The sequence below is a fragment of the Pocillopora verrucosa genome, chromosome 4 (genome assembly GCF_036669915.1).
Source record: "Pocillopora verrucosa isolate sample1 chromosome 4, ASM3666991v2, whole genome shotgun sequence".
NCBI lineage: Eukaryota > Metazoa > Cnidaria > Anthozoa > Scleractinia > Pocilloporidae > Pocillopora > Pocillopora verrucosa.
Window position 1 is genome coordinate 26,770,494 of NC_089315.1, and position 15,621 is coordinate 26,786,114.

At 38.2% G+C, this 15,621-nt stretch overlaps 1 protein-coding gene across 1 annotated transcript in view; it reads right to left on the reverse strand.

The window, feature by feature from the left end:
• Nucleotides 1-15,621, reverse strand: part of LOC136280404 (uncharacterized) — a 43,631-nt gene that overhangs the window by 11,263 nt on the left and 16,747 nt on the right. The window contains 30 exon segments of the mRNA XM_066165425.1: nucleotides 133-271; nucleotides 941-1,269; nucleotides 1,629-1,767; nucleotides 2,215-2,564; nucleotides 3,114-3,267; nucleotides 3,360-3,697; nucleotides 3,999-4,140; nucleotides 4,583-4,911; nucleotides 5,341-5,482; nucleotides 5,967-6,304; nucleotides 6,702-6,798; nucleotides 6,980-7,242; nucleotides 7,367-7,438; nucleotides 7,829-7,928; nucleotides 8,141-8,391; nucleotides 8,956-9,093; nucleotides 9,620-9,703; nucleotides 9,904-10,017; nucleotides 10,227-10,448; nucleotides 11,032-11,140; nucleotides 11,277-11,533; nucleotides 11,723-11,815; nucleotides 12,297-12,369; nucleotides 12,628-12,803; nucleotides 12,939-13,019; nucleotides 13,529-13,701; nucleotides 13,796-13,974; nucleotides 14,146-14,342; nucleotides 14,723-15,014; nucleotides 15,225-15,334. Of these exon segments, the coding sequence (XP_066021522.1) occupies nucleotides 133-271; nucleotides 941-1,269; nucleotides 1,629-1,767; nucleotides 2,215-2,564; nucleotides 3,114-3,267; nucleotides 3,360-3,697; nucleotides 3,999-4,140; nucleotides 4,583-4,911; nucleotides 5,341-5,482; nucleotides 5,967-6,304; nucleotides 6,702-6,798; nucleotides 6,980-7,242; nucleotides 7,367-7,438; nucleotides 7,829-7,928; nucleotides 8,141-8,391; nucleotides 8,956-9,093; nucleotides 9,620-9,703; nucleotides 9,904-10,017; nucleotides 10,227-10,448; nucleotides 11,032-11,140; nucleotides 11,277-11,533; nucleotides 11,723-11,815; nucleotides 12,297-12,369; nucleotides 12,628-12,803; nucleotides 12,939-13,019; nucleotides 13,529-13,701; nucleotides 13,796-13,974; nucleotides 14,146-14,342; nucleotides 14,723-15,014; nucleotides 15,225-15,334 (5,481 nt within the window).

The window sequence follows — 15,621 nt, forward strand, 5'->3', positions numbered from 1 at the left end:
ACTTCGCACCCTTTGCTATAGGTGGAGGTATCATAGACATCCTAGACCGAACCTAACAAGTCTGAATTCGATTATTTGGTCGCTTGATGAATTGAATGAGAGTCTTTAGGAAGGAAACACATCATAAATTACCTTGACATCCATAAAGTTCTACTCTCATTGATATATGACCATACCAGTCAACGGGCCGAAAACGGATGAAACGTGCTTTGATAGGCGGGACAAGTTCATTATAAACAACGGCGTGTTGCTCAACGTTTCCATCAAAAATCTACAGATTGAAAATAGTATGGAGTGCCGTCTCAGCTAAAAATTGTACTCTTTATAATCTCGATAATCGTGATATTTAGGGTTAAAGTATACATTTTTAAGAAAAAAGCGTACTACTTTGTTACCGAACTCACGTGGAATCCTAATTTTACCACAATTGGCAGTAACATCGCAATCTCATCAGCCCTTTTGCCGTTGTCGATAAGAGTACAGAGCTCAGCATTACAGAAGCTCGTGTTGAAGTGTCACGCAATGGTCACGCACTGAAAGAATCGTTTTGTTTGACGTCGATATGTGGTAAGAAAACAAATCGACAGTCAAGCATCGACAATCAACATTTTGACCCCTGGGATGACGAAATCGTCATCGATGAGAGTACACACCACGCTAAACCACTGTCGAGATATTAAATGTGAAGTAGTCTCACCTCTTTCCTTATAACAAGGTGTAATCTGTTTCTTTCTACCTATCTAATAGACAATTCATCTTTGTAATCAGTATTCTAAGGTGTTACGAAACTTAGCATTGACTGTAGGGCATCATAACTACAGGTTAAAGGCGAAAAAATACACTAATGCGACGGAAATTCGGTGTTTGGCAAATAAAGATGATTAAAGGGAATTTGAAAAGGAAACTGAAGTAAACTTGTCTGTGAACAAATAAGTGCCACCTTATGCGCAGTTTCCATTGGCTCTTTGTAATATTGGAAGTTTACACCATCTTTACTGTACTGCAGCTTGTACTTCGTCACCCACTGGCTGGAATCATGTCTTCCTTGAGTGGCTACGCGGGTCACATTGATGTTCTGACTGTCCAGATCAATCTCAAGCCATTGGTTGCGGTTGTTCGAAGCAGCGGACCAGGATCCTCCTTTGTCCTCAGTTGGCCTGGAGTTGAGTCTTCCTTGCACAGCGGCATGAGCATCGTCCAGTTGGGAAGAAGAACTCATTTGTCTTTCAAATATCGCACCACTGCCCACGCCGAGAGGTTTCGTACATTCTGAGGGTTTCAAGAAATCTATGAAAATTCTTGGTACTTACATTCATCCTCAAATTCCATGGTAAAAAAAAAACAAACAAACAAACAATCAAAAACAGACTAAAAAAGCAACAACAACAACAAACAAGCACGGATTGTTGGTAAATCACAACTGTTGACGCAATCCTGACCCGCAGTTACAAACATTGACAGCAATCGAGCACATGCAAAAAATGCTAGTGCACTGCAGGAGGTGTGGTAGAAGGAATTAAAGAACAATATAGGGGACTAAATAAAAGTTGAAAGATTATGAAAATAATGCATAAAGTCGTATGTTTTTTGCATTTTTTTCATTATTCAGAACATTAATACTTCCTCACCTTGACATCCATAGACCTCTACCCTCATAGCTATGTGGCCAAACCAATGTTGTGGTCGAAAGCGGATAAAACGTGCATAGATTGGCGGGTTTAGTTCACTAAAAACGACAGTGTCTCGATCAGAGTTTCCAATAAAATCCTAGGTTAAAAAAAGTATAGGAACCGTTAATGGTTTATCAATGTTCATCGTTGCAATTGCTTAAATAAATTTATATCTCTCATTTGAAGCATTCTGCGAGAAGTTTGCAGTTTCTGAAGGCGAGTGACCCACCTTCTTCTTCCTCTTGCGACTTTTGATTCTTTCGAACGCGAATAATTATTAATTATAAAAGTGGTATGTTCTGATTTCGTCTTTTTTAGACATATTATTTTGTATTTAACATACGGTTAGATAAGTTATTGTGATATCCACGGGGAAAGGACCATTCTTTTTGAATGAAAAACATTAAACAAATGGAGAGTTATGACCTATAGAATTTGTTCTCGCACCTTAAAAAGATTAAAGTTTTGGGTCTCTGGATCGGAATTAAGGCTGAAAGTTTGAATGAAATACCAGTGAGTGCAGTAGATCCATTAATTACATTACCTTAACTGAAATTTCGCCTGATCCCCTGTAGTAATGAAATTTTTCTCCGTCATTGCCATACTGTAGCTTATACCTTGTCACCCAGTTGCTATCATCATGCCTTCCTTGCGTTGCGACTCGCATTACCGTCGTGTACTGACTTCCTAGATCCACTTGCAACCATTGATTTAAATTATTTCTCTCTGCTGACCAAGACCCAGCCTTGTCTGCGGTTATTGGTGCAAGGTGCAGCCTAGCTTGGATTGCAGCATGTTCGCTATTATATTCCGAAGAGGCACTGATTTGTCCATCTGATATTATACCGTCTTGCATACCAAGGGCTTGTCGACATTTGGATACATTCACTGAAACTATATGGAGTAAATGCGGGTAAAGACCATGCCAAACATTTTATTTGCAATAATAGCTACTATACCTAACTGCGTCAGGTGGAACTCGTGGGCGGCGTATCAGGCAAGTTCGGTCAAGCCATAACTCGTATCTTGGAGAAAGGCAGTCAAGGCCAGAATATCCGAGGTAAGACCTAACAAATCCAATGTGCTGGCAGAATTCACTGATAAAGTAGGATTATGTGTTAACGAAGCCCAAATTTAGCTCAAACCCTATGTTATAACTTGTCGTACTGACACTGTCCGCTAGTCAATCAGCCACTCTGTCAGGTAACTAGTTTGTTGATCCGTCAGTATATTAGTCAGTCAGCCATTCAGTCATTAAGTGAGCTTTTATATAAATAAATATAGAAGAAATAGAGCTGACACTTGACGTTGTCTACATAAAACTACTTTGTGATGAGAAGCTGCACTGTGCTATCGATACAGTTACAGGACTCGTCGAATAATTTTCGTTCGCTGTTTTCGTAAAGAGATGTTCCTATTTTAAGTCCAACCTGCATTCCTCACCTTTACTATTATATTCCAGACATCCATAGAGCTCCACCCTCATCGATATATGGCCATACCAAGCTTGTGGGATAAAGCGGGTGTAACGAGCTCTGATCGGTGGGTTTAAGTCATTATGAACAACGGTATTGCTGTCGTTGTTGCCACTAAAATCCTAAATTGAGAGAACGGCAATTTGCTTGTCTAAATATCTATCATTGTAACAGAACACACCGCTAACATTTCCGTAAAAAAATATTGTATTACCTTTGCCGTTGATTTTCCTTGTTCCTTGAAGAAAGCAAAGTTTTCTCCGTCATCACTGAACTGCAGCATGTAATGTGTTACCCACTGCCAGTACTTGTAATAGCCGGTTCGACCCTGCGTCGCCACTCGGGTTACTTTGATGTAGATACTTCGAAGATCAATTTGGAGCCATTGACTTTTATCGTTAGTGCGCGATGACCAGGCTGACGTTCTCCACCTTTCACCTTCATAGTCCAGTCTTCCTTGAGATGCGGCATGGTTATGATTCAGCTGCGATGAAGCACTTAACTGTGCATCAGGAATAGTTCTCTTTCTTAAGCCAAGATCCGTTTGACATTCTGTTTGTTTCATTGAAATCGAATCAGGTAAATGAATATCCCAAATCATAATCTATGCCGAAACTTTCTTGAGTTATACTTGCTAATGATATCTTCCAAGTTTAAATACCCTCTAAACAATTGTTCCCTCGTAGTTGTCCTCAGTCTGATTACAAATAAATTTGAAAAAGAAAAAGGAAAGAGTATGCAACTGTATGCAATAGGGTTAGAACCTTTTATTTAAGGTAGTGGACCTGTATCGGATAAAGATATCGTAGAAAAAGTAAACTCCTTTTCACTTAGAAGCTGATACTTCGCCTACCTTCTGAACAGCCATACAATTCCATCCTCATAGATATCCAATTATGCCAAGAAAGAGGTTGAAGGCGGATGTAACGGGCTTTGATGGCTGGGTAAAGTTCATAACGAACAATGCTGTCACGGTCCACATTGCCAGTAAATTCCTATATAAGACGAATGAAAAGTAAGACTTGTTGATTAGTTACAATAGAGGGCTTCTTTAAAACGAAGATAACTTCAATAGATATGGGATATCCGCATAGGATATGGTAACATGTGCGCGGCTAAGAAGGTCCCGACACGAGAACTGGTGAATAAGACTTCATAGCATATCAAAACATTAGACTCGTCTAACTTTCCAACTCATTAAAGAGAAAAACAAAAGACGATGAGCACCGATGATATTAACTGACCAAGGCGGAGATTTTTCTGACAAACAAACTGGTTTTCTGACAAACTGATTAGCTGAGAGAGTTTTAACGCTTGACATCTAAGATGGATGATAACATTATCAGAAGTTGAAAAATGACAATTTCATGACATTGATTATTGTTTGCTAAAACATATCTGCATGATAAACATTTAATTGACTATTTTTATACTCACTTTGTCCTCGAGATCCCTTTCTTCCTTGAAGCTCTGGAAGCTCTCTCCGTCATTCCCGTACCGCAGTTTGTAACTGGTTACCCACTCATCGTGGTCTTGCCTGCCTTGTGTTGCTACACCTGTGATTTTAACATACTGACCTCCCAGATCAACTTGAAACCATTGCTTTGCATTCTTTTTGCCAGCTGACCATCCACCCTGTTTCCTCTCTGTCGCTTGAAAGAATAATCTTCCCTGGCTTGCAGTGGAATATCCATCCCATTGAGAAGAAGCAAGAATTTGTCCACTCGAGATTTCGCTGTTTTCCATTCCCAGAGCTTTATTACACTCTAACGGTAATGAAGCAGATCATTGTAAGGAAAAATACTTCATCGATGTTACTGATCATTGTCAATCCTTATCGATGAATCACCAACTTTTCAGGGTAAGCTATTGACTTCAAGCACTGTTCAAGCTAACAAACCGAGATCTCATACCTGTGCACGATGGTCTCGAGAACAGCTATCTTTATGAGAATTAAAACATTTCCATAGACTTGTAAATAACATTCTTCTAGACAGCGTTAATTATGAGAGCTCCCTTGGATATACATACATCATTATTCTAGCCAATGGTGTCTATAATTTGTACACACAAAAAGACACCGACACTGGTTTGCATTTTTTTGCGAAGTGATACCGAATATTCTATCTCATTCCAAGCGTTTCCGCAGAAAAGAAAAGATAGAAGAACTAAACGTCCATAAGTAATTGACTTGCCTTCCACACCCTGATACAGTTCAACTCTCATTGAAGCTGCTTTGTTCCAAGCCACAGGTCGAAAGCGGATGTAACGTGCTCTGATTGGTGGATTAAGTTCATGAAAAACAACAGCATCCTGGTCAGCGTTTCCAGCAAAGTGCTGTGTCGACAAAAGATCGCATTATGTTAATTTTGTGTTGTAAATACCAATAATAAGTTCTACGATGTTAATCAACACACATTTTAGCCCCTAAACAATCGCTCGGAAAGATATGACTAATCTGTGCTAAGCCTTGTTCATGTACAAAATTCTTACGGGATAATGTTCGTTAGATAAATGGCCTTATTAGGGAATTGTCATGTGAGGATAAGTGATGTAAAAAATAATTTGTGCAAATAAGCGCTTGGTCATGAAGAAATACATCATCTATTTTTCGCGAGCGTGTGGAACTGTTCCCAAGAAACACACATTGACAAATGAATTGCATGTTTCTCCATCTGACAACCGAACCTAATATCAACAGCCGTCTTTCCCGCCTCTTTGAACCAGCTTCGTCAATACTCAGAATTTTACAAACTGCAAAAATTTTGAATTGTACTGGACATGCATTCGTGATGAACGTCTTATTACATCTCGCACGTACCTTTTCTGAGGTTTTTCCGGGTTCCCTGTAGTAATTGAAGCTTACCCCATCATTGCTATACTGGAGCTTATATTCCGTAACCCACTGAGCGAAGGGTCCGTTTCTCCCTTGCGTCGCAACGCCAGTAACTCTTGTGTTCCGAATATTCAGATCAACTTGAAGCCATGGTGTTAAGTCCTCTGAACCAGCCGACCAAGACCCTGCTTTGCCTGGGGTTGCTTGGAAGTGAAGTCTTCCTTGGATGGCGGCATGAACCTCGTCAACTTGTGAAGATGAGGTGATCTTCTTGTCGAGGATTTCATTGTTTTCCATTCCAAGAGGTTTATGCTGATGCAAATCTAAAGATCACATGATGATAAAATATGAAAAAAATCGGTTTCAAGCAGGCCCTTGCAAGGCGTATTTAGCAACTATGTCTTTCGACTCTATTAATGCAAATTCAATACCTTATACGCCGTGTAAATTGATATTGTATTATTCGACATCGAATATTTGAGTGAAACTTTTTTTGCGGTTACGAAAGTGGTTATCCTTTAAGCTCTGTTTATAGCTGTTAGTCTCTTTATAAAGATAATAGTCATGATATACTTCGAATAATGTGGTACAGACGTGAGCCAAACAATTAGGAAACCTTCGTTGTTATTGACATTTAGAGCTACATAGTCATTATTCGAAACGCAACAGTCGGAACAATATGCGCGTGAATAGACGCCATCAATCGTGATGGAGACTTACCATTTCTTGGCTTAGGAATATGCTCACAAGAATCTTTGGAAAAGGATACTTGTCTGATAGCCAGAAGTTTCAATTCATTGGTTCCCACTATTTCGATCTACAGAATGATATGAGATGATGTCATTGTCAATAGCAGACTAGCACCACTTGAGTGTGAAACATTAGTTTTAAGCTAAAAGCTTAAATATCAAATTTATCTAAAATAAATCTAATTCATAAGAAGCTTGTAAAACCTATGAAAGATCTACTGCTACAACACGAGTGTATTTTGTAAATACCTGAGCATCTGTGAAATTTTGTGGTAACGGCGTTTGTGTGTATGTTGCCTCAGATGTGGCCATGTCCGCGAAGAAAAGTAAACTCGTTAGGTTTGATTTTAACATCTTTAATAGCACTGTTATCGACCCTTCATAACCGTAGTTGCCTCCGATGAAATACCAAAGATGAAAACACTTCCATTCGTTGGTATTTATGTTCGGAGGCGAAAATAGAGAATGACGCACCGCGTATGCTTCAGGGCGAAGAAAAATAGAGGAACCATCTGATAAGAGATAATTATAGAGAATAATTATCAGAGTCCGGAAATTGTTAAAGACATGCAATAACCGTTCAAATCGACTCTCAAATAAAGAGTGCTCCACGGTAAATTTTCAATCATGGCACACCTTTTGAAAGGGTCCACCTTCCTTGAGCCTCCCAGTCGCATGTGTCTCCTTTGAAGTCACAGTCCAAACTCTCTAAAAGTGCAAAGAGGTCGGAAGACCTCATTATCGTTACATACCGACCAAGAAAAAAAACTGCCCTGTAAATTATTTATATTCACTGTGCTATAACCAAGGCGTATGTTTGTCTCCTGCAACTCTCTCTTTGCGTTTGGCCTTTCTATTGCGCTGGTACAGCGAAATTTCCAATAAGTTAACGGCAAAACTTGAGTCGCAATTTTTAGTCGAAAGATTGTTTGTTGCAAGGAATTATCTAGCAACATATAAATTTACAATTACGGATCATGAGAAACATCAATTTGCAATATTTCTAATTCACTCTTCCTACAGCAACAACGAAAAGAAAACAAAAATCATAAATAACCACTAGCTTCTAGACATCTTACTTTGCAGAAGATCACTTACTCTGTGTAATAATTGTCTTACAGTTACCATCAAGCAATGTCAGATCATCCAGAGCTATATCACCGCTGCTTCCATAGCCAACCGTTCCTTCAATGATAAACTTGTGAAAAACAATAATGACGATGGAAAAAAGGATGACCATAGCATTAACGATATGAGTAGTGATAACAGCGATAATGATAGTTATGATATCATTCAATGATCGCAAAAGTACCTCTATACATTTGATTTCATGAACTATAGATGTCAATAAACAAAACTTAAAGTTTGCAGTCATAAGTACTCGGTAACGATAAATACAGGGAAACGTACCTTATAGGCATCTCGACTGTTTAAAGCTGTTTGTCCGAACTTCCACTGGTCCCCCTGATTTCCCGAAAGTGTCCAAACAACTGTTTCTGACTGGTTAGTTTTTAAATAGATGCTCAGATTACCAATGTCTGACCCGTACATGTGATACCAAAACTGAATACAAACTACTTCATTGGGTTCCATCCAGTCACTAAACAGCCTTGCTGCGTCTCCAGGTATTTGTGGAGAGGCTTCGATGTAGATATACGACCCTGTTACAGAATAAGAACTATTTATGTTTATGTTTCTTTTAAAGTTTAGGCTATGCAAAAAAAAATAGTGGGAAGACGAAAACATTAGTAGCAAATTCTGCATTTTTCACAATTATAACGTTATTATAGAACTTCGAGGAGGCTGATCCTAGAAAATTGTTATTAACTTATTTGCCTCGGTAACATTGCAAAATTTTTTTCAGAACTACATTTTTTACAATGACGGAGTTACAAATATTGCATCTATAAAACTATAAATCCTTAAGAAAAGACTAATTAGAAACGTAAAATCAAAAACAAGAAAACAAAATCAGAAGCTTAATAAATCAGAGTGACGGGTAGAAATCGTTCTGTCAATAGATAGACGAAATTTTCAGGATTCTTTATTTATCTAGTCGAGTATGTCCTCCAAATATTTCTTGGATAGATTACAATCATTGCTTGGTGTATTTTATAACTTTATATTTCACTGGGATTTCCTACTCGACATTTTTGTAAAAAATAGTTTGAACGAGGGGAGAAAAAATGATCTCAAGAAGTGTAAGTCCTGAACGCACTCCTTACCATCCTTGCTAAACGTGGTGTGATCATATGTTGGACCAGTATTTTCCGTTGGTGTCTTTCCTGACGTTTTAGTCCACTGGAACGTGGCATTCCAGTCATATTTCAATGTGCAAAAATCATCGTCGAAACTGCAATGGCCTGTTTGAATGGAAAAATTAGCCAGTTACCGAAACACGAAAGGATAACAATGCTTTGGATATTCATTCCCTCCATGCATACGGAGTCGCTTTCCAATATTGAATTGCAAGGGTACACGAGGTTATTGTTCACGAACAACAACGGCATTTTGGTACGATTATTTGCAACGTGTCAAATGAACCAGAGATATTTCACCATTGAGACTGACTGTTCCAATTTTCCATAATGAAGACTGTAAATGACCTGGTATTTTTTTCATAGAGTGGAATTTGCCTTACTGTAGGTATCTTAGTCTTCGTAATTATAATTAGTAATTCGCGAGTATCAAAATTAACTACGTTTGTTTCATCTGAACCCTGTCTTTTATCAAACAAGCCTACCAAATCAGTCCTCAAATGAACCAGACGCTCTGACACCGTATTGTAAACATAAAGGCAAGGAGAGGATGAAGACAAAGATAATTGACCGGAAAAAGAGTGGTCTTTTAAGGTATAGTAGCATCTCAGTAATTTGACATAAATGTTACCTCTGAAAGATGATTTACACTGCAAGAGATCTTCCGACGTGACTGATAAACACGATAAATCACTGAGAAGGCAGTCTCCCGACCCTGAAATGCAGACATTTTGAGGGAAAAGCACTGTTTCTTAAACTGCAATTTCTAGAGTATAGCAGGATATTTTCGATATCATAATAATTGGTTTCATGAGTTATAGGTCACGAAAAGGCATAGTCGAGAGTTTTTGTGAATTAACACGAACTACGCTGAATTAGAACTAGGTATGCATTAGGCCGCTGTGTCCTACTTACCACATACAGACGGTGAGTTAGTCCCATCCCCACAGAACGGTATTTCCCTACAGGTATCAGACCAGGAAATGCACGATCCATCAAGACAATGAAATTTTAAGGGACATGGAATACCTGAAAAGCAAATCTTTGAATTAAGTCATGCGAATACAAATACTGCGGAAAAACAGACTAAAGAAAAAAGTTTTATCATCGCTGGCCAGACTTAACGACTTTCTTAGCTAAACCGATCAGAAAAAAAATCACTCTTTAGCCTGAGATGACCATAAAGGCGAAGAGAAAACTACCGTGATTTCCTTATCATTGTGCAGTCATGAACTTACGACAATTATTTTCATCATCTCCGTCTGAGCAATCGTTGCTACCGTCGCACACAGCTGCAGCAGAAATACATTTTCCATCCTGGCAAGCAAACTTATTGGAGGGACAGCCACAGTTCTCCTCGTCCGATTCATCTTTACACGCGAGATCACCATCACATGTTAAATCGTTTTTGACACATTCCCCATTGTAACACTGAAACTCTTTTTCGCCACATTGAAAACCTAAAAAAACTCGGCAAAATAAGTTTCTATTTCATTTTCCTTTATTTAAAAGTGAAAAGCCATAAAGAGAAAGAACTAATGGCGGAAACTTTGTTACACTTCTATGAGAGAATCTGACAAACAATGCATTATTATCCAAGACTGATGACTTAAAAAAAGGTTGGAACTGAACCTTACATGAAATTAAGAGATCAGCAGCTAAGAACACTACTGAAACGAGTAGTTGTAAATAGGACCTGAAAAGCTCCCAGCTCCCAGTTGGCTTGTTAGCTCAATTGGTAGAGCGCTTCACCGGTATCGCAGAGGTCATGGGTTCAAATACCGTACGGGCCTGAATTTTTTTCAGGTCCTACTTACAACTACTCGTTTCAGTAGTGTTCTTAGCTGCGAGGATCTCTTAATTTCATCTCTCCACCGCAGTGCAAATATATGAATTTTCATATATCTAAAATCATGAACCTTACATGTTTGCTTTGGTTGCTATAGTCATAACCAGCCTACCAATAATTTTGGAAAATTCGAATGATCGGTAAGCTCCTTATTCGTATAGAGACGAAAAGGGAGAGCGGAAAGAAAAAGTCACCTGGCTTCGCAAAGTAAGGTAGTAAAATACAGTTCTCAGTCGTTACGCTGACGTCATCAATTGCCACATTCACTGGGTCATCAACAAAGCCTTCTCCCTCAAATATAACCTGTCACAAAACATGAACATGATGTTATCAACCACTAAATAAAATGATCAAGGCTGTCACATGCATAGATATAAACCTCACCAATAAATGCAAGTAAAAAGAGATTTCCCTCAAGCGAATTGGAAGCTTCACTTACTTGAATAGCTACAGAGCTTGGCAAAACCACCTGAGCAACTGACCATCCTGAACCGTGGTATCCAAGCAGCTGCCAAACTAATACCTCCCTTTCTTCTGTTGCTTCCCAAAGCAGAACTTTTAAGTATGACTTTGATTTAGTTGGCATGAGGTATTTAAACCGTAAGCACAAACTAACTATCACATTAGCTGGTTTCCATGATAACAAAGGACTTTTAAGCCGTCCCCTGGAAGATCTCCCGATGTGGGCAAAATGACCTGGGACATGTAATATTGAGTCAGTAATAATACATTTATATAGAAAAGGACCAACCTACTTTAGGTCAATCCTTTCCATAAGTATGGAGATTGACCGGGACAGTTTTAAAAAAGATTAAGACGAAGAGATCTTTACAACGTACATTTTCTATACAAAAACTAGGCAGGCAGAAACATCTTTCTTCCTACCTAGGGAAAACTTCCACTTTTCCTGGCTTCCAAGGTTAGTCCAGCCTGCACAATTTCCAGACTCGAAATGGCATTCTTTTAATACTACAGCAGCTGTGAGAGTTTAAATCATCATTTAAGCAGTTATTATACTCGTTTGCTAAATTGCTTTTTCTCTTAGGGATGTTAACCAAAAACGGAGACAAGAATCAGCGGATAAATCCAAGAAAATATGGTTTTCATGAAAGTGCCTTTGCCTCGTATATATACACTTTTTCGCTGTTCTTGGTTTTGAAAGGAATCTCAATGATATTCTGAGTTATCTCCATTTTAACTTCACGGCCCAGCAAACTAATTTACAACCCAATCATTTGGTTGATTGATCGCCAAAATTTGCCAAAATTTGGTTTTGTTCGAAAAAAGACAGAAAGTCTATAGATAATCGTTTTGCACCAACTCTTTTCAAGTTTGAATTCAGTTCGTATTTATTGTGAAGTCTTCTGAATCTCGTACAAGCTGACCCATCTACGTAATGCTTAACTGGTATAAAAGAGTGTAAGAATAATAAATCGTCAAACTCATAAAACGCAGTTACCTTTGAGATTAACATTTCCCAGCACTCTCTCTTCAAGAATTTTTCCTGAATGGTCCATAAATGAATAGCTGATCTGATGCGAAATTTGAGTCTCGCATTATGAACATTTTGAAGTTTTTCAAGGTTATCAACTTCTTTTAAGAACATTTTAGGGAAAATTAAAAAGGGAAAAATTGAAAAAGGAGAAGAAATTTGATTCTAAGGTTATTAAGCGTTCGTTTTAGTTCTTGGTGCAATAGCTACATAAAAGCAAGAGCAAATTGTCCATAATCACATAATGGCTATTAAACTGTCTATATTCTGGTGATAGGTAATCCTGAAATGGACTAACCTTCACTGTATAATTTCCCGGTTGTCTGTCTGTGTCAAAAAAAGTCTTGAATGGTGTATTTAAACAAGACATGTTTACCGCTGAGTTTATTGTTACATTTTGTCCTAGGGTTGAGAGGTTCAGTTGCAGTGGACAATCGGGGCAATATATGCCCTGACAACAGAAGCTGTAGGCACCTGTAGGTTTAAAAAAAAATTAGCATTTCGAATTTAAATTTGACGATGTAAGCCTTAAAGTGATATTTCACACCAATTCTCTGTCAAATGAAATAAGAAAGTTTGACGTGTTAAACTTCTTGTGTCAATACCAACCTGAAATGTGTAGATTTGACCCAACGACAGCAGTTATCGGCGTTCCAAGATCGTTGAGTGTAACCGCCAATTTTCGTGTCCCTGTTTAAGATTCAAGAATTTAAGCTTTTCCTTGAATTATCCTAGCTGACGCTGATCCACTATTTTTTAAGATTTAAACCACGGTTTGAATTCAGCAAATACTCTAAGTTAACGCAATGAAGTTCATCAAATCAGTCTTCTTCGGAGAAAAAGAGTAGAGTGCGCACGCCAACTATAGCAAGTCCTTTCTTATCTAGACTTTCTTTCCCCGCTGGTAACTGTTCACTTGCAAACTAGCTTTTTTAGTTTCTAGCTTTTTTCTAGTTGTCTGCATTATCCTTCCTCTATATATTTTTCTAGACACAAGTTTTCAAGAAAGGTGATGACGTTCCGAAGCCTCTTCGATAAAGAAAAAAACGGAACAAACAAAAACTCTGCAAAAATACAAAAATGCAAAAAGTAAAAAATATATATATATACAATAATCGAAAACAAAATGAAATACAAAAAAATTTGAAACAAAACAAACAAAAACAAATTACAACCCAAAAAAAACCAAATCGAGATACCTGGTTTTGTCCAGAATAGTCCTTTCCCAAGAATGGGCCTTTCAAAATCTCCATTCGGCCTACGCATGCCCACTGATATGTGGTCATTGCTCTTTAAATCTTTTCCATACGCCTCCATACGATAAATACGACATTTTTCAAGGAAGATAGGCTGCGATGATTGCTCTTCGTACCTTCAAACGACAGGTTACGAAAAATTTAAGCATAAATCTGGTTGTCTTAAAATTCAAGAGAAATGGCCTTTTATCCTTCGAATGAATCGCTTACCTGTCCCATTGAAGATATCTGGTGCCTTTTTTAACAGATATGATTGGACTTCGGTTCTTTGCACTCTCGTCTGATTCGGCGTTATCTTTTGCAAATCCAAATTCTATGACATTATACTTCCACAACTCGCATGAATCGTCACATGCAGTGTAAAAGACGTAGCTACCGCTCTGAGGAACCTAAAATGGTGAGTAGGCGATTATAGTTTGTCTTAGGAGCTTGAAAATGAAAAACCGATTGGGTGAGACTAACAAATAACGACTAATTTTTCATTTTCTCTAAATAAGGACGAAGTAAGGTTTAAATGAGCAGGAAGAACTCCACTTCAAATAGGGATATTTCATGTTTACCTGCAAGTAAGCTGTCAATCTTTGCGCGTATCTGTCTTCCAAATCGATAGGAGCATCAAAATCTGGCAAAACTATCCGGCTTCCAGGCGGACCTTGAATGAGTGGATGTTCGCGCATGGTTGATTTGCTCCTAGCTTCGTAATTTTTCATTCTATACCATGTCTCACGAAGCACTCCTTTTGCCTCCGTAAGCGACTCTATTGGGGATAGACACATTGCAACGTGTTAACTGCTACTTCCGGTAAAAGGGGAGGGGAAGGCATATAAGACCGCGCATGGGTATGAAAACTGAAAAAAAAACATGGGCTTTTCTTCCTATGCTTGTAAAGATTTATTAAAGGATGGGATAAGAATTTGGCATAGCTTTAATTTATGAAATCTGAGCCGTTTGCACTAATTCTATTAAAATGAACATGAATTTCTCGACCCAAATGCATAGAGTCGATGACCGCAGGAGTAGACAATGGTTCCTGAAAGGCTTCGGTAGCGCGGCCTTAGTTACGGGACCCCATGGAAGGCTCCAGGTACTTAAGGAACAAGGAATTTTTATATCAAAAGGAAACTACCAAAAACTAACCAATAGTTTCCACGACAACTTGGCACAGGACAAGAGTGACGTTATTGCCCGTCAACGTTATTTTCAGGTAATTTCCAAGCGCTGGTGGTGAGCAGTAAAATTTAAATTGCTGAGTTACTCCATCATATTCCATCGATTTGGAGCAGGTTGAGTCTGTATCGTGTGGACTGTTTAATACTCTTACGCTGATCATTCCGTTATCCCGTGGGCAGCAATCAACTTTATCGGTGATTACCACAGAGATTACGTACAAATGTTTATCAAGGTCAACTTGCCACCAAGGGTTCGACTCCTAAATAAATGAACAAAACGAAGTAAATGTTATGTTAAAACTTTATGGAAAGCAAGCAAGCAACACACCAAACATTAAGACAATGAAATAAGTATCACAATTAGTTTACCCAATCGTTACATACACAATTAATGTTTGGCCTCTTATTATGTGAAAGGAAATCCAGTGCATCTACAGTAGAGTTTTCCATTTGTTATGACAATTTCTTACCCTTCCCGAACGAAAGCAGGTGGTATAAGATTTATCAATGGCTAGAGAGGACTCATACGGCAGCAAAACACTGGAACAAGTGGTTTGACTTCGATTTGACAAAGAAGCTTCTGCATGACAAAAAAAAAAAAAATTAAAGAACATCGCCATCACAGTTTGGAAGATGTTTGAATCATATTTAGCTTAAGCAGAGTAAAAAGCTTTGTAAAGAGTTAAAATTAATGTATCATACCACGAATAATAATTGAAATTTGCTATGGTGGACATTTTTGGAACACTTGAAATTAGTAGAAGAGGGGAAAAGGGGAAGTAGTCATAACGAGGAAAAAAGAATGCTTCGAAAGAAGAAACCAAACCCAAACAAAATGGTACAACGTACTCTATGAAATAATAAAAA